The sequence below is a fragment of the Myotis daubentonii genome, chromosome 3 (genome assembly GCF_963259705.1).
Source record: "Myotis daubentonii chromosome 3, mMyoDau2.1, whole genome shotgun sequence".
In the NCBI taxonomy this organism is placed as follows: domain Eukaryota; kingdom Metazoa; phylum Chordata; class Mammalia; order Chiroptera; family Vespertilionidae; genus Myotis; species Myotis daubentonii.
The window spans coordinates 66,616,867-66,637,312 of NC_081842.1; the positions used below are offsets into that span (position 1 = coordinate 66,616,867).

At 45.1% G+C, this 20,446-nt stretch overlaps 1 protein-coding gene across 2 annotated transcripts in view; it reads left to right on the plus strand.

The window, feature by feature from the left end:
• DRD3 (dopamine receptor D3) overlaps positions 1-18,682 on the plus strand; it is a 34,306-nt gene extending 15,624 nt beyond the window's left edge. The window contains exons 3-7 of one of the 2 annotated variants that reach the window (XM_059686000.1): positions 3,938-4,080; positions 11,449-11,645; positions 15,109-15,244; positions 15,344-15,391; positions 18,486-18,682. In XM_059686000.1, coding sequence (XP_059541983.1) covers positions 3,938-4,080; positions 11,449-11,645; positions 15,109-15,244; positions 15,344-15,391; positions 18,486-18,682 — 721 coding nt within the window. Of the gene's footprint in view, positions 1-3,937; positions 4,081-11,448; positions 11,646-15,108; positions 15,392-18,485 lie in introns of both variants that reach the window. The other variant, XM_059685999.1, reaches the window with a different exon arrangement.
• Positions 18,683-20,446: the final 1,764 nt, after the last annotated feature.

The window sequence follows — 20,446 nt, forward strand, 5'->3', positions numbered from 1 at the left end:
TAGTCTCATCTCTCACTTCTTACCCAAGTTAGCCAGAAGTTAACAAGGTATTTTCCCTAGTGCAGGCTTTCTCAAACTTGTCTAATCATCAGGTGCACTTCCTTGCTTGTTAAAAATACACATACCTGGGTTCCACTCCAGAAACAATCAAAATACCCAGGGATGTGTCCTGAGAATAAGCATTTTAACAGAGCCCCCCAGGCAAGTGATAGAATCCAGTTCACTGGGGAAACTCCGCTCTGGACATAAGCACAAGCCACCCTTCAAGCCACCTTTCCTGAGGACACACCCTTGACTCCACAAGGCCTCAGAGTTGGGAGATCTGGCTTTGCCACGACCAGTTGTGGGACCGCAGGTTCATCATGTAGCCTCTCTGTGTCTCTGACTCCAACGTTAAAATGGAGCTAGTGTTCCCTACACTTGCTGGCTTATTAAAAATTAACAGGAGCCTGCATGGAGTTGCTAAACATTAAACCATGTTTAGGAACGTACGCCACTCTCAGTGGTGTGCTTGGAGCCGGCTGGTGATGGCTAGCAGAAGCTAATGGGCAAAATTTTAAGAATTTTTTGAGCTGGTTATTGAACCTTTGGTGTATCTTTAAACAAGTAAGGTGGGAGATTTGTACCATGGAAATTGACAAATGGTACAAACTAGGGCTTTCTTTACCCAGAGAGCCAGTTGTTGGCCATTTAACGGCACACCACTGAATGTATGGGATAATCAAGCTTTTATGACGTCAAAGGACATTGTGTAAATGGAAGGCCTGGGCCTAACCGCTGGTCTGGACAAGAGGAAGTGGATCATATTTTTCCTTCCCAGCCCTGACAGCTGCTTCCCTATGACAGCTGCAGGACTCAAGGCTCCATCTTCTCCAAGGTGCCTCAGCAATCAGTGCTAAGGGCCAGACTGGGGTGGACATATTTGACTTGAAGGCTCAGCTCACTGCCCCAGCAGGGTCTGGAGTCCTGAGAGGGGTAAAAGGCCTGGAGGAATGCCTGGTGCTACTTGCCCTGCTCCTTCATCACCAAGTTGGGAACTCAAGGGAAGATTCGCAATGTATGTGCATCAGGAGAAGAGACCTGGGTTGTCATGGGTCTCCCTTAGGGTTAGTGGTGGGATCTTAATTTAATCTTATTAAACAGGGGCCTCTATTTCTACCCCTCGAGAAAGAAGCCACTTCTGTCACAGACCATGGTGGCACCATGGTGCCAAGATCAAGTCCTGCAGAGTCTGACTCCATCTCAGTCCTCAGAGCTGACTCTCAAGCTGCTTTTGGGGGAATACAAATGTTGACACATGAACTCTAAGGCCAGATGCACAAAAAGCAGGTGATTCCGGAACATATAGGAGGAACATCAGGGAGCACTATTCCAGCCCCTCCAGCCAGGCGTCTGTCCTTCCCTTCCTCAACCAAAAGCCTGGGGTGCACAGAGGCTTAGCACCTCTGAGCACTTCCTGTCTGCATCTGGTCTCCAGGTTCCCTGGAAGCTGAGAAAACGAAGGAAAAATGAGCATAAGTAGACCCAGCTATATCCATTAGATCCCTTGGGCCTGGCTAAGATTAGAATTGTTCTCTTATAGGGAAAGAGGCCTTCAGGATCCATGAGGAAATCAATCAATAGCTTTTTGCTACTTGCTTCAGGCAAGGACCTATGGGGAATAGCAAGGCTATAAGATGATTTGAGCCATCAAGTAACTTAAATCATATGGGAACTACCTTCACCACGAGGCAAGTTCAATAATAAGGCAAGACAACTGCATGCAGAAGAGCTACATGATTGATTGGCATAGGAGTGCAATGTGTTCAGAGTTAGAGGTCTCTGTAAGATGAAGAGGCCTGGGAAGTTTGGAGAGCTGATCAAGAAGGAGCTCCCCAGGGAAGAAGGGATAATGATTGGACTAAGACACCAGTCTCTTCTGTTGCTCTGAAACAAATTGTCACAAATGCACTGGCTTAAATTATGCCCATTTTTTAATCTCACAGTCTCTGTATGTCAGAAGTCTGTGCATAGTGCAGGTCAGTGTCCTGCTCAGGATTTCACAAGGCTGACACCAAGGTGAGGGCTGGACTGTGTTCTCATCTGGAGCTTGGGGTCCCTTTCCAAACTCATTCAGGTCGTCAGCAGAACTCAGCTTCCTTGCAGTTGTAGCTCAGAGGTCCCCACTTTCTTGTGGTTGTCACCCAAGAGCTGTTCTCAGCTCCTGGAGGCCTTTTGCTATTCCCTGACAAATGACCTTTCCCAAACTTGACAGTTTGCTCCTTTACAGCCAGCTGGGTAATTTCTCAAGCTTTTTTAATCTCTCTGTATTCAGGAAGGGCCCCATTCTTTTTAAGGACTTATCAGGTCAGGCCCACTGCGGATAATCTCCCTTTTGATTACTTCAGTCTCTTGATCAGTAATCGAATCACGGGGGCAACATTATACTGTATTCACATGTTCGGTCTACATTCGATGGGAGAAGGTCCTACAGGGATATCATAATGGGTAAACTTACAGGACTTTTTTCCTTCTGTTTAAAATGTCCTTCCCTTATCTTACCACATGGCCGGGTCCTTCTTTACAGCCACCATCATCCTCAAACATGTCACCCAGCTTATTTCTTTCATGATACTCTGCATTGTATACTCACAATTTTTTGGTCCATCACTCCACTCAATTCCGAGTTCCATAAGGACAGGGACAATGTCCCATTTGCACATCTCTATATTTCCAGAATAGGGCCTGGCATATGGTGGGGACTCAATAAACACTGAATGAAAAGTTAAATGAATGAGTGAGAAAATTATATGGAGGGGCCAAGGGAGAGGCAAAAGGCCTGAGTATTGGGTATAGATGTCTTGAAGAAAAGCAGGAAGTAGAACCAGATTAAGAAATGTGGGGAGGTAGGCAAATCTATTTTAGATAACTTGAATTTGAGATGACTATGGAACAGGTGTCCAGGTAATAAGTCCAACAAGCAGCTGGAAATGTGTGTGAGGAGTTGCCATAGAAAAGACAACCATGTCCAACAAGAATAAAGAATGGTGCTTTGACCATGTAAAAGCACGTGCTGTAGACCGAAGATTTGTGGCCCCCCTCTCCACCCCCAAAAAGTTCATATGTTGAAACCCTAACCCCAAAAGTGATGGTATTAGGAGGTGGGGACTTTGAGTGGTGATTAGGTCATGAGGGTACAGACTTCATGACTGATATTAGTGTCCTTGTAAAAGAGACCCCATCGAGCTCCCTCACCCCTTCCACCATGTGAGGACACAGTGAGAAGACAGCCACCCATGAATCAGGAAGTGGGTCCTCACCAGACATTGACTCTTCCAGTGCCGTGATCTTGGACTACCTAGCCTTCTGAACTGAAAAAAAAAAAAAATGCATTTGTTGTTTAGGCTTCCCAGTATATGGTGTTTCTTATATAGCAGCCCAAACAGCATGAAAACTGGATTTTACTCCATTGGATAGTGTTCCTCTCTATTTTCAATATCTCTGTTATTTGGAATAGTTGTCGCTGAGAGAGTTAGGATTTATACTAGAATACAAGCAGGGATAAACATCTACTTTGGGCACAGTTCTGTCATTGTCTGAGAACTGTGGGATACAGTACAGCACACACCAGCACCCAGGGTGTTCAGGGCTCAAGGTGGTGAGTCCAGGGCTTGGATCTGCTGGGCCATCAGTCAGGACTAAATGAAGAAGCTCTCCAGCAACCCTCTGCTGCTATGCTAACTGTTGATTCTTTCTCCCTTTCTCTGATCGCCCCACTTCAATGAGTTCTTCATCTATCTTATCTCAACATTTCTACTATTTCACCTTTTCTCTCTTTCTCCATCAAAATTATTTTTCTCTTGCACATTTACCAACCTGATTATTTTTCTAGAACCTTCTTCAGCTGTCTCCCCGTCCCATCTCACCAAGTCTATCTTATCCTTCCTACCTTTCACAGGTACACTGCAGTGGTCATGCCAGTTCACTACCAACACGGCACGGGACAAAGCTCCTGTCGGCGTGTGGCCCTCATGATTACGGCCGTCTGGGTACTGGCCTTTGCTGTGTCCTGCCCGCTCCTCTTCGGCTTTAACACCACAGGTAACAATTATGGCCCCGCTTCCAAAACCCATGTGACTCACAGCACATGTGAGTGGCTACAAGCGGTGCTCAGCCCTGAAATTACTGACCTTTGGTCAGTGTACTTTGTAATCAAATGAAGATGCTGTAGACTGCAAAGCTTTGACCTCCTTTGTTGGTTATAATAAAAATATAAAGCAAACTTCATCGATTATTGGCACAGGGATAAAATTCTGCCCCTATCAATGAAAAACCTGGATTATTCCTATTTTGAAAGAAATGTCATTGTATTCGTTTGAAAAAATGCACCAGTTAAAAAATGAAGCCATATTAATAATTTAGGTGAGGTTTGCTAATGAAAATATTACAATTCATAATTGACTTACAGTGCAAAGTAACACGTAAAAGCCCTCAAGTAGGATATACATTTCTAATTTTTGCTCAGTAAGAATCATTTCTAGAATTTTGGAACTAGTACAGATCCCTAAGTTGTTGATGGTTATATTTCTTATATTTTAATATACAAAAAATTCTAGCCACGATGGTTGGCACATGGTACAACTTCTTCTGGAAGGATGGATGGATGGATGGAAGGATGGATGGACAGATGGATAAACAATGTGTATATCTGAGATATTTGAGATTTTAGACATGACACCAGTCCAAATTTACACCTCATATGGATCAGTGCCCTCTTGTATATTCCATGTCCATCTCTTGGCTCAGAAATTTCATGTGTTGAACAAAAACTATTTTCATATCGGAAAGCTATAGGTATTGGTGATAAATACTGAGTCCTTACTAAGAGAGAACTGATTGACTCCTTTTCTAATGTTAATTTGGATTTCTTATTTTGTCCATTTGAATTGGTTCATTCAATTTCTACTGCGTTCCAGGTTCGTGCTTTCTAGTATATGTATACAAGTCACATAGCTAGCTGTGTGTTTAGGTGTTATGCAGACATTCTATGTAACACATTACATATAAATACAGGAAAATTCTAACCTATAAATAGTCTTCAAAGAGCCATTTGCTGGACAATGATTTAGAAGTCAAAACACATTTAGAAAGACAGACAGAGACTCGAGTCAAAACAACTAGATTCAAACTCCAATTCTACTAGTTACCAGCTGTGTCTCCTTGAACAAGTCACCTAACTTTTCTAAGTGTCCTTATTGATCAGTTTGGAATAATAGTGTAGTGGAGCATAAACTTGAACAAATTCAAATGTGTAGACTCAGTCTGTATATTCAGTTAGGAAGATTTCAATGTTTGCTGTTATATATGACTTCCTACAAATAAGCCCGGCAACTTCATCTCTAAAATTACACGGTGCGTTTGAACTCTTTAGAATGTATCATTCATTTTACTTATTACTGTTCAGAGCTGTAATCAAATCATGTATCTTTATATGTGATTCAGGGGATTTTTCTAAGCAAATTTCAACTCTATAATTTTTACTTTACTCATTCATTGACTTTAGAATCTAACCCTACCTATGGTATAATTCCACTTTACCTCCTTCATAGACTTTTTTACAATTAAATGAGGATTAAATTGGGATAACATAGATAGACATGCCAGTACATACCAACTGTTCAAGGTCAGGCTTGTTTCTCTGCCACATTAAAGGTTAAATAGCCAAATTATTCAACAAATATTTGCCTGGTTAACTCAGGATGTTCCTAAAATACGATGTTATTATCATCTTTGCATTACTCTTTACCATGAGTTATTTTGTTATTTTCACTGAATAACACTTTATACACACAAGTATATATGTACACACACACACACACACACCCCAAAGTAACATTCCCCAACATGATGATAGAGACTGACTGGCACTAAGGTACCAGTTTTGATGAGTGTTAAGTATGCTTTCTGGGTAAGTCTGATAACTAAGCCACCTTATATATCTTTGTTTCAATACAAAAAATTCATTCTAAGTTGGTATTTTTAGCATGGGGCACTCACTACCACTGTTAGGCCAAGGCACTGCTTAACCATCCCCTCACCCCCTCCCCGGTCAGCAGCAAATCCCCACCAGCGTTTGCAGGACTAGGTAGGTCCTCTTACTTATTCTTGGAGACTGGTGGAGGGGTCTTATTCATTCTCATACACACAGGCACACACACCCTGGTAAGAGTTAAAACAGTCTCAAAATCTGGCATTAGAGGTCTCAGTTAATGTCAACATCTAAAGTGAAGAAGAATGATGAGCTCATTGCAGTGTTGTTGCCACCAATGAGATCATTATTTTTCCAGAAACAAAACTCAGAAAAAAATCCTTCCAAAAGGATTTTCAAATATAGAATTGAGATGGTAGAGAATGCCCATGACTTAGTGTGTACACTCTCACTTCTCTCGTAATCTCTCACTCTCTCTTACCTTTAAGATTACTAATAAGGCTATGGTAAGCCCTCCACTTATTCATATCTTATGTCAAAGTATTGGGTCCAGCATAAGACCCCATTAGACATTAGCTAATGGTGGTGGTGTTGTTGTTGTTGTTACGTATTAGGAATGATTTCTGTGCCTCAAAATTTAACTATGTACCTGTTCCAAGGAAAAATCTGAACAGTTGTAATTCTGGTAGTTATAGAGGAGACCAGTTGTCTCATCCAAAAACTCGGTTCAGGGATTAGTGAGCAGAACTCAAGGCAGGAGTCCCGGCATCCTTCTCGGCCTCAGTCTGTCCTTCACAGAACGGCATCATTATTTTGATAGATGTGGGTTCCTCCAGCACCTCTTCCATCTATAAGGAAGTTCCCAAGGCCATTCAAAAGCCCAATATAAACGACTTCTCTCAGCTATGTTTTTCTACTCTCTCTGTGAAAAGCAGAGGAGAAAGGGGCAGGATACTGCAATAACACCTGATATTGGAAGTAAATAAACTTCCACTAACAAGTGAAACAGAAAAGGACATTCTGACAGAGTTCTTTCTTTTTATGAAATGGGCTGCCATGCGGGATTGTGAATTGTCAGAGAACAGAAGGGAGCGAAAAGTTGAACTTCAGTTTCTTTCAACTTGGAGTTGCTACTATTGACTGAGGAAAGGTCAATATGTATTTCTGGATGTACATTTAAGGCAGGGTCTTGAGTCATAGAGAGTTTCAAGGCTGTGGGACCTGGCTGCCCAGCGTTGCCCCTGATCCCAGCAGAGGCCCCGAAGTCTAGCCCAATATCATACCATCAACAGCCCCCAACAGCCGTGGAGCATGGAGTGTTGGTGCTAGAGAAAAGCATAAAGATCCCTGAATGAGCAGCCCACTCCTTTCATTTCATAGACAACAAAAATAACTAGTATTTAAATTTTTGCTAAATCAGATAACTATTGTATTATAAAAAAAATTCTAGAGTGAATGAGCAATAGCTGGTAATGAGGGTGTAAGAAATCTTCAAGGGAGAAAAAACTTAAAGCTGAGAAAATCCTATCAGGTAGCTTAACTTTTCTTCAAAACAAAGACATGGAGGAGTGCAATTATTCGGTTTTAGCAATATAACACCTCACCTGACCTTCAGAGCACTGGAGCTGGGAGGAGTTTGGTTGAGAAGCACAAAGTTAAAAGAATAGTAGGCTCATTCTAAAATCAGACTCATCAGGATCTCCTGCCTTTGCAAACAAGTAGAGGTTAGAGACCTTTCAATGAGCTTCAAGTCCATTATCTCTCAGGTCAACCTGCTTCTGGCCTTGCTGCTCACATCACTGTGGAACCAAGTTGCCAGGCTAGCCCACAAAAGCCTTTTAGACTCATTAGCAAAGCTACTGAGCGTTTTATCACCCCACACAGTGCCTTGAACACAGTAGGTGCTCCATAAAATTATGTTGAATGACATAATTCCTCCTTCTTATCATTTCTTCCTTAAATGTCGAGATGAGGTGGGATAAACATCTCAGTCTCAGAGAATGAGGAGTAACCCCTGGCCTCCCCTTTATCCTCCAGTCAGTGACTCTATGTGTTTCTGTAAAATGCTCATCTACTTTGCGCACTTATTCATCATTCATGTATTCATTCAATAACTATTGGCGTGACCGCACAGTACTGTGTTGTTTTTTAATTCTTTATTGTTGAAAGTTTTACATATGTCTCCTTTTCCCCCCATTGACCTCTCCCCACCCACTCCCACCCCCAGCACATGCCCCCACCCCCATATTGTCTTTGAGCATAGTGCTGTTTTAATTAAATAATTAAAACAAGGTACCTCCTGGGGCATCTCCTGGGTTAGCCACAGCTCCTGTGAAGGCCTCACTGCCCTCACCTCCTCGGCACTCGGCAGAAAGAAGAGTTAAGCTACCTGATAGGATTTTCTCAGCTTTAAGTTTTTTCTCCCTGGAAGATTTCTTACACCCTCATTACCAGCTATTGTTTAGTCACTCTAGAATTTTTTATAACACAAAATTGCTGGTGTGGGGGCTTTACTCTACCCTGCAAATAGGACCTACACCCAAGTCAGACCTGGTGGGGACTGGATTAGGGTCCTACTCGCTGGCCACTTGCCTCCTATGTCACTCTGCCTGCTGACAGTCCTCCCAGGATTCGGGGAGAGGCTGCCAAACATGGTGTGAGGGCAGGCAGCAGGGGAGGAAGGATGGGATGACAATGTAGGATCAGTGATTATACATCAGGGCCTTCATTGATTAGCGACCCTGAAATCACTACATGCTCTCTTCACTCTGTTTCTTATATATATGCTTTCGCTATTTTTACTGCAAAAATAAATATCTGCACATGATAAAAACATAAGGTGTAATGGAAGACATATGCATATTTATATGTATCTCTCCCTTCTACCCCAATTGCTAATTCCTTCATCTCCCTCCCTAGAAGCAAACACAAGTACATACACTCGAGTATGCACACACGCACATACATGTTTGTGTGTATGTGTGTGTATCCATTTTTACACAAACAGAAGCACAATATACCTACTTTTGCTCCTGGCTTTTTAAAAGTAGTCGTTAATGTATAGCATTTAGAGGTCAGCCTCCCAGAACCAGAGGAGGGTAGAGAAGGGTAGAAGGTATACCTGGAGGGACAAATGGGGACTATCTAGCACACCAAGGAGGCAACAAGGGGAATAGCAGGGACGCAGCCCTGCTACCCCTCTAGCCCACTTCTTACTAGCAAAACGTGCTGAGGTGCCTCTCATCATAAATCATGGTCAGACGCTGATGACAGGAGAGCTCATGGCTGTTTAAAAGTTCAGAAGACCACCTGCTGCCACCCTATTCCTACCTCTGACCCCAGCCCTCTCAGGCCAGAAGATGCCAATCTGTGGCCACTGCTCAAAGGTTCATGAGCCATTTCCTGAAGGACACTGACACCGGCTTTGGTAGGATGGTACTAATATGACCTAAATTTCATCCCCTCTCCAGGAGAATCGGAGAATTGGCGAGTAGCTCATGAAGATTCTGGTGGCGGTGCTGTCGTTAAAATCCTCACTAAGCTCTGAGCACTCTTTTTGGTTGTTTGTTTTAATTCTTAGCTGTTACTTCCTCCCCCCTCCACCCCCCAAACATTGTTCCCTGTAAGTCTCGCTCCAAATTTCTATTCCAAGTGATCCCATCCCTTTTCAGTTCAAAAAGCTCAGAGGAGGTAAAACTTAAATAATAATAGTAAAGACTAAATAATAGTTGCCATTTATTTTCATTTCCTCTATATGATGCAATATCTTTTAGAGATACTGAAACTGAGGCTTGGCTAGTTAAGTAATTTCTCTAAGATCACACAGTTAATAAATGGCATACCTGGGTCTCACACCTTGGCTGCCTGCCCTCTGCTACCTCAGAGACCAAGAAGCAGAATGAGGGGCCATGTGGCCGCAGCCTTCTTCCTGCCAACTCACACCTGAGTCTATATCTTCTGAGACCAGATTTGGGTTGGAGAATGCCCAGCTCTTTATGAAGATTGGCCAGGTGTACCAACAGCTGTTGCTGACAGCGCTGAACAAAGCACAAATATGCCATACCCCACTGGTTAGAGGGAGGTGGAGTGTCCAAATCACAGAAAGAAGATTGGTTTGGGGGTCAGAGTGGCTAGAGGAATGTATCCTAGCTCCACCCTTTTCAAGCTGTGTGATGTTGGGTCACTTACTAAACCTCTCTGAGCCCTAGTCTGCTCATCTGAGAATGAAGTCAGTAAGAGCACCTGTGTCACATAACGTTTCCATAATGATTAGGTAAGATAATGTGGATAAAGCCGTTGGCATATCACCTGCAAGGTATTAGTTTGCTTTCCATTTCTCTTTCAAGAGGGGCAAGCTCCAGGCCCTCTTCTGGGCATTGGAAGAATCACAACATCTGCTAGTGATGAAGGCAAAGCTACAGGGCCCTCCCAGGAGGAGTGGCAGGAGCATTCCCGAACATAGAACAGAGACAAGGACCCTCCTCAATTCACACTGTCCACAATGACCATATCCTTACTGGTCCTCTTCCCATCTCACTGCTGGCCGTGGCTGGAATTCCTTGAAAAATCAAATGCCTGTCTCATATTCAGCCACCACCTGCCCCATATCTGGATTCAAAATGGAGACCTGGCATTCTCAGCAAAGAAGGCTTCCTCTATTCAGTGCGTTCAGCAATCCTTTCAGGCCTCCACTCCACAGGCCCCTTCCTGGGGCTGCATCCCTCCCGCAAGCTTCTGGCTCGTTGCTCGGTGACACTCGCCCCAGCCTCCCAGGCTGCATTCCTCCATGGCACTTAGCACAGCAAATGGAAGGGATCATCTGTCTGTCTAGACCTGTGGTTGGCAAACTGCAGCTCTTGAGCCACATGCGGCTCTTTGGCCCCTTGAGTGTGGCTCTTCCTAAGCCTTAGGAGTACCCTAATTAAGTTAATAATAATGTACCTACCTATATAGTTTAAGTTAAAAAAATTTGGCTCTCAAAAGAAATTTCAATCGTTGTACTGTTGATATTTGACTCTGTTGACTAATGAGTTTGCCAACCACTGGCTGTGAGCTCCTTCAGGGGCAGACACGGTGCCATGCTCCTTCACAGTCCCAGTGTCTGGCATGTAATCATTGATTTTTTTAAGTGAACTGTGAGCAACACAAAGCTACATGAGACCTCCTACCCTCAGTGAGCTGACAACATAGCAATCAGGACCTGTGTCCTAACTACACAAAACAGACAAAAGTAAAGAGTTGTGAGGCACAAAGAAGACAGAGTTGCTTCTGAATAACAAACTCAAGTAATCCTCCTGGATGAGGCAGCATGTGAACTGGGGCACCTTGAGGGTGTAGGTGGGACCGGGAATCCCTGCTCCTCCAAGCTCCGCGTGGATCAAAGGGTGCAGATACCACATGTGGTTTGGGGCCATATTTTGTGCTCCCCATTGAGGTCTCATATTTGGCAAACTGCTTTGCTTTCTCCTTTTCTGTCACAGGAGACCCCAGTGTCTGCTCCATCTCCAACCCTGATTTTGTCATCTACTCTTCAGTGGTGTCCTTCTATCTGCCCTTCGGAGTGACTGTCCTCGTCTATGCGAGAATCTATGTGGTACTGAGACAGAGGAGACGGAAGCGGATTCTCACTCGACAGAACAGTCAGTGCATCAGTGTCAGGCCCAGCTTCCCCCAACACGTAAGCATGTGGGTGGGGCAGAGGGAGGACAGCACCCGACTCCGTGGCCTCCCAGCTTTGTGTCCAGCAGTGAATGTTTTTGCCTGAACTGCCACTTTGGAGACACACATTTGACCCCCACCTTCTAATCTGCTGGTATTGGCTCTGCTTTAGAGATAGTAAATTCAATCCAAAAAGTTCAGTGATAGTCTTTCCTAGAGCACATCTTACTTGGAAAGATGATAGGATAGTTTCTAAACATGTTCTGCTTCCCTTCAAAGTCTTTCATTGTCCCCAAATGGCCAGAAGTTTGGATGTCACACAGGGTTCAAAGTTTTAGTGTGACAATTGCATCATGCACTTCTAGAAGGTTCCCGAGATGGACTTTCTGGCCAGATCACTCATTCCAAAATGTATTGAGGTCCATCAAAGTCTCCTTTCTTTACTATGTCAGCCCCTGTATCCAGGCATTGACAAGCTGGTAGACTGGGATGCTGATGATGCATTTTTGGGGTCTTGTTAGGCTCTGCCAAGGAAGATTGTTGCTTCAACACTGATCTTCCAATTTCTGGGGTTTTAAGTTCTGCTTATCCCAGTGCCCAGTGTCATAGTAGTTTACCCACAATGTACCTAAAGCATGAATGGAGACATACCAAACACTTGAAATCTTACAGGGAAGGGACGGCAGGAACATTATACAGCCTCTGCCTTCATGGAGTTTGGACTCTAACCAAGCAAATAAGCACACCTCCACCCAAAGTTAATGAGCAGCCCAAAAGTGAGTGAGATGTTTGCCAAATGTTAAGTGAAGACAATTGAGCCCTCAAATATTGAATGCCTTTGAAGTTATGAGAAGAAAGAGATCAATATGCTCAGGAAAGAGGTTCAGAGACAGAGTAAGAACTGAATTTGATCTTTAAGGCATTTGGATGTCTAGATCAATCTGAGTGGAGGTCGAACTTTCAAAGGTGAAGTCCCAAGGCTTGAGTAGAACAAGAATATTGGTCCTCATGAAATAGGAGGTCAGCACTGGAGGATGAGGATATGAACATACTGTATTTAAACCATTGTCATCTATATGGTTCAACTGTGTAGAGCTTAACCTACAACTATTTCTCCTTCAACCTACCCTAGTCTTCCTGTCTTCGGCTGCACCCCATTCGGCAGTTTTCACTAAGGGCCAGATTTCCATCAGATGCCACAGGGAAAATGGTAAGTAAACCACACCTTTAATTACAGGAAAAGAATAAGAGATATTTTCTCAAAGATCCTGGCTTGACTTGATTTCACTTCCATTCCAAAATAGAATCTAGCCCAATCCCACACTTGTATCTACAATATAGAACAGATCTGAGATCCTGCCTGATTTGAGCTTCGGAATAAGAGTCAGCAAATGACCCTCAAAAAGCATATGCCTATTGGGTGAGATCCCAATGACTGGAGTCAAAGACTCTTGGAAAGAAAATAGGATTCCACCGAGTCTCCTATCTACCTACTCCAGGACTTCTGTGAGGATCAAATGAGATGAGGCACGGGAAAACGCTTCACAGACATTTGGTTAAAGTGTAAAATGTTTGCACCTGGCTATAATGCAAGTTGTGTTCCTGGGCTGAAGAAACTTCAAGGAGGCTAGTAGTCGCTAGGGAGAGGAATCCGGGCATTGCTACATGACGTCATTACCTGGCGCCCACAGCCACCATTTCCAGGCTGGGCTGGGCTGTGCGCTGCATTTTGCCCCATGGGGTTTCGGCAGCATCGGCTGTGATTTGGTAGGGTGTCGCTCCAGCATGATTGCAGGGTCTGTGTCCCACTTTAGGGAAGCCGAGCGTTGCTTTGTGGGTGACAGGTCCGTTTATTGTTAAATGGCCTGTTGCTAGGGAGAGGAAGCCGGGCATTACTATGTGACGTCATTACCTGGTGCCCACAGCCACTGTTTCCAGGCTGGGCTCATGGCCAATCTTATTTCATCTCTACCCCCACTTACATTCACATAAACTCATTGGATTGTTATGAAGCATTTCAAAATACTTTGTAAGACTCTCTAAAAATATTTTGTAAAAATAAAAGAAAAATGTTGCGCCATGGGGTCTCGGCAGTGTCAACTGAGATTTGGTGGGCTGTCACTCTAGGGTGGTGGTGGGGCCTGTGTCCCACTTGGGGGAAGCCGAGTGTTGCTTTGTCGGCATCAGGTCTGTGGTGCCGTTTCTCTGTACATGGCTAGTACATGTCACAGCAGCTCCTACGTTGAGCGTCTGTCCCCTGGTGGCCAGTGCACATCATGGAGACAGGTTGGACAGTCGGACACTTAGCATATTTATATATATATATATAGGTATCCAATATGCGGATTTTTCTCAATTGTCTCATAAATTTTTTATAGTTGATTTATTTGAATCGAAATTCAAGTAAGATCCATATTTTGCAACTGGTAAATGTTACTGTTGTCATCATTGCAATTTATTTGTTGAAGAAACGGAGGAGTTTGTTCAGATTTTGTTGCTTACATCTCTGTGGTGTCAGTTAACATGTTCCTCTGTATATCCTAGCCATTCTAACGTAAAAAGGCCAGGCTATAATCCTGTGCTCTCCCCCTCCAGGGATGACTGTGATTCTCACACGTTGTACATGTGGCAGGTACTTTTAAGTGTAGAGTCAGAAGCAGATTTCACTTACCTTAACTTTCCATGGTCCAATCATTCTCAGATGCACCCTCTGCAGGTTTGTGTGTGTGTCTGTGTGTGAGGGTGTCTGTGTCTGTGTGTGTGTGTGTGTGTGTGTGTGTGTGTGTGTGTGTGTTCCAATAAATTTTTATTCACCAAAACAAGTAGCGGGCCAAATTTGACCTGCAGGCTATATAGCCTGTCAATGCCTGGCCTTTATAAATCAAAGGGGAAAAAATTATTGCACTATTATTGATCAGGTCATGAAAATGTGTGGGGAAAAGATATATTAGCAATATTTGCATCATAAATTGATTATCTGACAATAACACATTTTTTCTTTTTTTATTTTTCTTTATCAAAGTATTACATATATGTCCTTATCCCCCCATTGCTCCCCATGCCCCCCCAGTCATGCCCTCACACCCATAATGCTCTCCAGTTCCATCCATGCCATTGCAACAGTATGGATGGAACTGGAGAGCATTATGCTAAATGAAACAAGCCAGTCAGAGAAAGATAAATATCACATGATCTCACTCATTTGTGGAATATAATGAGCAGCATAAACTAATGAACAAAAACAGAGACAGAGAAGCATCTATCAGACCATCAAACCTCAGAGGGAAGGCAGGGGAAGGGGGGGTGGGGTAAGGAGGAGAGATCAACCAAAGGACTTGTATGCATGCATATAAGCCTAACCTCTGCAGGTTTTACACAATGATGGATTCCCCTTCCTTTGTTGCCTCCTCTTCTTTCAGGGGCATTCAGAAGATAAGCAATATCCCCAGAAATGTCAAGACCCTCTCTTGTCACACCTGCAGCCCCTCTCCCCTGGCCGGGCACACATGGGGCTGAGGCGTTACTATAGCATCTGCCAAGATACAGCCTTCGGGCCACCAGGCTTCCAAGAGGGAGAAGGAGAGTTGAAAAAGGACGCGAGCACTCGGAACTCCCTCAGCCCCACCATGGCACCCAAGCTCAGCTTAGAGGTTCGAAAACTCAGCAACGGCAGGTTGTCAACGTCCCTGAAACTGGGGCCCTTGCGACCTCGGGGAGTGCCACTTCGGGAGAAGAAGGCAACCCAGATGTTGGTCATTGTGCTCGGTGAGTTTGGGTCAGGCCGAGCCGGGTCAGGCCGAGCCGGGCTAGGCTGAGCTGGGTTAGGCGGAGCTGGGTTAGGCTGAGCTGGGCTAGGCTGAGTTGGGTTAGGCTGAGCTGGGTCAGGCTGAGCTGGGTTAGGCTGAGCTGGGTTAGGCTGAGCTGGGTTAGGCTGAGCTGGGTTAGGCCGAGCTGGCTCAGGCCGAGCTGGGTCAGGCTGAGCTGGGTTAGGCTGAGCTGGGCTAGGTCAGGCTGAGCTGGGTCAGGCTGAGCTGGGTTGAGCTGAGCTGGGTTGAGCTGAGCTGGGTTAGGCTGAGCTGGGTTAGGCTGAGCTGGGTCAGGCTGAGCTGGGTTAGGCTGAGCTGGCTCAGGCCGAGCTGGGTTAGGCTGAGCTGGGTTAGGCTGAGCTGGGTCAGGCTGAGCTGGGTTAGGCTGAGCTGGGCTAGGCTGAGCTGGGTTAGGCTGAGCTGGGTTAGGCTGAGCTGGGTCAGGCTGAGCTGGGTTGAGCTGAGCTGGGTCAGGCTGAGCTGGGTTAGGCTGAGTTGGGTCAGGTTGAGCTGAGCTGGGTTAGGCTGAGTTGGGTCAGGTTGAGCTGAGCTGGGTTAGGCTGGGTTAGGCTGAGCTGGGTTAGGCTGAGTTGGGTTAGGCTGAGCTGGGTTAGGCTGAGTTGGGTTAGGCTGAGCTGCGTTAGGCTGAGTTGGGTCAGGTTGAGCTGAGCTGGGTTAGGCTGAGCTGGGTTAGGCTGAGCTGGGTTAGGCTGAGTTGGGTTAGGCTGAGCTGGGTTAGGCTGAGCTGGGTTAGGCTGAGCTGGGTTAGGCTGAGTTGGGTTAGCCTGAACTGGGTTAGGCTGAGCTGGGTTAGGCTGAGCTGGGTTAGGCTGAGTTGGGTCAGGTTGAGCTGAGCTGGGTTCGGCTGAGCTGGGTTAGGCTGGGTTAGGCTGAGTTGGGTTAGGCTGAGCTGGGTTAGGCTGAGCTGGGTTCGGCTGAGCTGGGTTAGGCTGGGTTAGGCTGAGTTGGGTTAGGCTGAGCTGGGTTAGGCTGAGCTGGGTTAGGCTGAGCTGGGTTAGGCTGGGTTAGGCTGAGCTTGGTTAGGCTGAGCTGGGTTCGGCTGAGCTTGGTTAGGCTGAGCTGGGTTCGGCTGAGCTGGGTTACGCTGAGCGGGGTTAGGCTGGGTTAGGCTGAGCTTGGTTAGGCTGAGCTGGGTTCGGCTGAGCTGGGTTAGGCTGGGTTAGGCTGAGCTTGGTTAGGCTGTGCTGGGTTAGGCTGAGCTGGGTTGAGCTGAGCTGGGTTAAGCTGAGCTGGGTTAGGCTGAGTTGGGTTAGGCTGAGCTGGGTTAGGCTGAGCTGGGTTAGGCAGAGCTGGGTTGAGCTGAGCTGGGTTAGGCTGAGCTGGGTTAGGCTGAGTTGGGTTAGGCTGAGCTGGGTTAGGCAGAGCTGGGTTGAGCTGAGCTGGGTTAGGCTGAGCTGGGTTAGGCTGAGTTGGGTTAGCCTGAGCTGGGTTAGGCTGAGCTGGTTAGGCTGAGCTGGGTTAGGCTGAGTTGGGTCAGGTTGAGCTGAGCTGGGTTAGGCTGAGCTGGGTTAGGTTGAGCTGAGCTGGGTTGAGCTGAGCTGGGTTAGGCTGAGCTGGGTTAGGCTGAGTTGGGTTAGCCTGAGCTGGGTTAGGCTGAGCTGGGTTAGGCTGAGTTGGGTTAGGCTGAGCTGGGTTAGGCTGAGCTGGGTTAGGCTGAGTTGGGTTAGGCTGAGCTGGGTTAGGCTGAGTTGGGTCAGGTTGAGCTGAGCTGGGTTAGGCTGAGTTGAGTTGAGCTGAGCTGGGTTAGGCTGAGCTGCGTTAGGCTGAGCTGGGTTAGGCTGAGTTGGGTTAGGCTGAGCTGGGTTAGGCTGAGCTGGGTTAGGCTGAGTTGGGTTAGGCTGAGCTGGGTTAGGCTGAGTTGGGTCAGGTTGAGCTGAGCTGGGTTAGGCTGAGTTGGGTTGAGCTGAGCTGGGTTAGGCTGAGCTGGGTTAGGCTGAGTTTAGTGCAGCTGGCAGAGGGTTAAGGTAACCACATTTGACAGAATTGGAAATCCAATGACGCTTATATTTATAAATGTTTATCATATGACTGAAAAGGATTTGTGTATAAATGTTAACTGGTGGAAATTGCAAGACCTAGACCAAAATTTATGAAACTTAGCCGGACACCTTATCAGGCTGCTCTTATCCATTGTGTTTGTTGTCTATCGCATGGACTTACAATAATGGATAAATTAAATAATAAGTAAGATAATGATTAAGTAAAAGTGTGTGGTATTTACCAGATATTTAACAAATGCTTACTCTAAAATATTAAGTAAAAACCATAGGGATGCAAAAAACGATGGTCATGTGGTCTGATAAAATCTAGATTATATGAAATACAGAGAGAAAAAAACCCTGAAAATTAATTCACCAAGATGTCAAAAGTGATTGACTTTGCGTGGTGGGTATTTTTCTTCTTTCTACTTTTCTGTATTTACCAAATTTTCCATAATATATAAAATCAGAGCTAGTTTTTATAGTAAAAAAAAAAAAATAACTTATTAAATAAATATTTATTTATTTAAATTTAAAAAATGGAGAAATCACAGGTACCATATAGAGTGGAGGTCATTCATCCTCTTATCACTGACAAACCACGCCTCCTCATACCTCAGGGACTGAATGAGAACCCCTAGAAGTAATCTCCTCGACGGCAGGAATTGTGTCAATTGTGTCTTTAGGGTCTTCTTTCCTGTCAGTGCCTAACATCAAGTCTCGATGGATAGATATTAAATAAATATTTGGTTTAAATTAACAAGTAGGAAAAACTAGTAAAGAACTACCTAAAAATCAAACTAGAAAATTGATTTAGGAACAAAGGCCTAAGATAAATCAAAGATATTTTGATGTTTTCTCATCAAAAAAAAAAAAGAAAGAAAAAGTGGCTAATCACACCTACTTCACAGGGTTGGTTTAAAAATTAAATGGGTATGTAAAACTTCCTGCATGGTAACTGGCATAAAGGAAACGTGCATGAGTCATTTTCATGTTATAACAAAACAAGTACAAAAACCTGTGACCCAGTTTTTCTCTCCCTTTGCGACCTAGGGACCTTCATTGTCTGCTGGCTGCCCTTCTTTTTGACCCACGTCCTTAATACCCACTGCCCAGCATGCCATGTGTCTCCGGGGCTTTACAGAGCCACCACATGGCTGGGCTACGTGAACAGCGCCCTCAACCCCGTGATCTACACCACCTTCAACACTGAGTTCCGTAAAGCCTTCCTCAAGATCCTGTCTTGCTGAAGGAGAGGAGAGAACACCTCCTATGTCTGCCTTCAGCTGCCATGCCATGGGGCCACTGGCCAGGGCCGGCTCCTAAAGACTCTGGCATGTAATAGGGAGAAGATTGCTGGAGCCAGGATGTCTCTGAGTGGCACATGCAATCAACTGCTTCCTGCAAAACAGAATGGTCTACCTCCCCAGCTAAAATCTGACTTCATCTTGGTAATCTTCAAATGGTTGGAAAGCCCCTGAGTGATAAGCAATAATTCAGAAAGAAGCTGATAAAACGTGACTCTACGCATCCACATAATTATCATCAGAGGCATGATCCATTACAGTGAAGGAAAAATGAACAGATCTCATAATTCTCAACTTGCCAGGAGTCCTTGAAATGTCAGCCAGTGAGCCATCTTGCAGAACAGACAGCCTTTCTTCCTTCAAACCTCTAATTCACTGTCAGGCTAACCTTGTACTGATATGAGCCCACTCCTTTTTGGTTATTCCTTTCATTCATTGTATCCTGAAATATAATGGCAAGGCCAATGCTGCTACCTCTTTATGGGATCTGTAGAGACATCACTCACCCTGAAGGAGACATTGTCCCACATTGGGACCTAAGCTTCATCTCAAACCTCGCTGCCCCTGTACTTTAGCTCTAGCTATGAGATCCTTTGATTCCATCCCCTTACACTCAAAGAGTCTCAACACCAGAGTAATTCAAGATGGGGGTGTTAAGTGAAAAAGGAATGACAATCCCACTGTAGTATTGTTCTTGAACCTTGTGGTTCAGAACATGCCTTAGATGTGCTTTTCATAATCCTACAAGGTTTTCCTCCCCAGGCATCTCCATCTCCTGTGTAACAGAGACCCAGTACTTTCAGACTCTAAAACTCATTAAGTATTAAGTGTCTGCAAAGTGCCTGTTACCTCCCAGGTTCTGCATATATGACAATGAATAATACAGATCCTATCCTCAAGGAGTGTGCCACCTGCTCCCGTGTTTGCCCATTTACTTGTAGAAGAGGCTAGGCACTCGCCTAAACCACAGAGAACCTCGGAACTGAGGCACCAGGCAGGGAAGCTGTCCAAAACCATCACATGGACAGTCTTTGTAAAGCCCTAGCACAGATCCTAAACATCACCATTCCAACAACTGAGATTAAAGGTATCCTATATAATAAAAGGCTAATACGCAAATCAACTGAATGGCAGAATGACCAGTCGCTCTGTTGTGCATTGACCACCAGGGGGCAGATGCTCAGCGCAGGAGCTGCCCCCTGGTGGTCAGTCTGCTCCCACAGGGGGAGCACTGCTCAGCCAGAAACTGGGCTCACAACTGGTGAGCGCAATGGCGGTGGCAGGAGCCTCTCCTGCCTCTGTGGCAGCGCTAAGGATGTCCGACTTCCCACAGGGAGTGGGCCTAAGCCATCAGTTGGACATCCTCCGAGGGCTCCCAGACTGCGAGAGGTTGCAGGCCGGACTGGAATGACCCCCCTCCCCCCAAGTGCACAAATTTCGTGCACCAGGCCTCTAGTATAGAAATAATGTGTAAATGTCATTCAAATTGCATTTAGAAGGAACTTGAATATTCTCATCATTTACCTTTTCACCTTCAGAAGCTATTATTGATTACAGAATTAACATATAATTTGTAGATAATTTATGAAATGTTATCATCCAAACCTCAAAAAATTTACTGTTAGTATTAGTGCATAGGCATGACATACCTGCTGCAATGCTGTTAAACTTTAAAGTGCACCAGAAATTTACAAGGTCTCCAAGGCG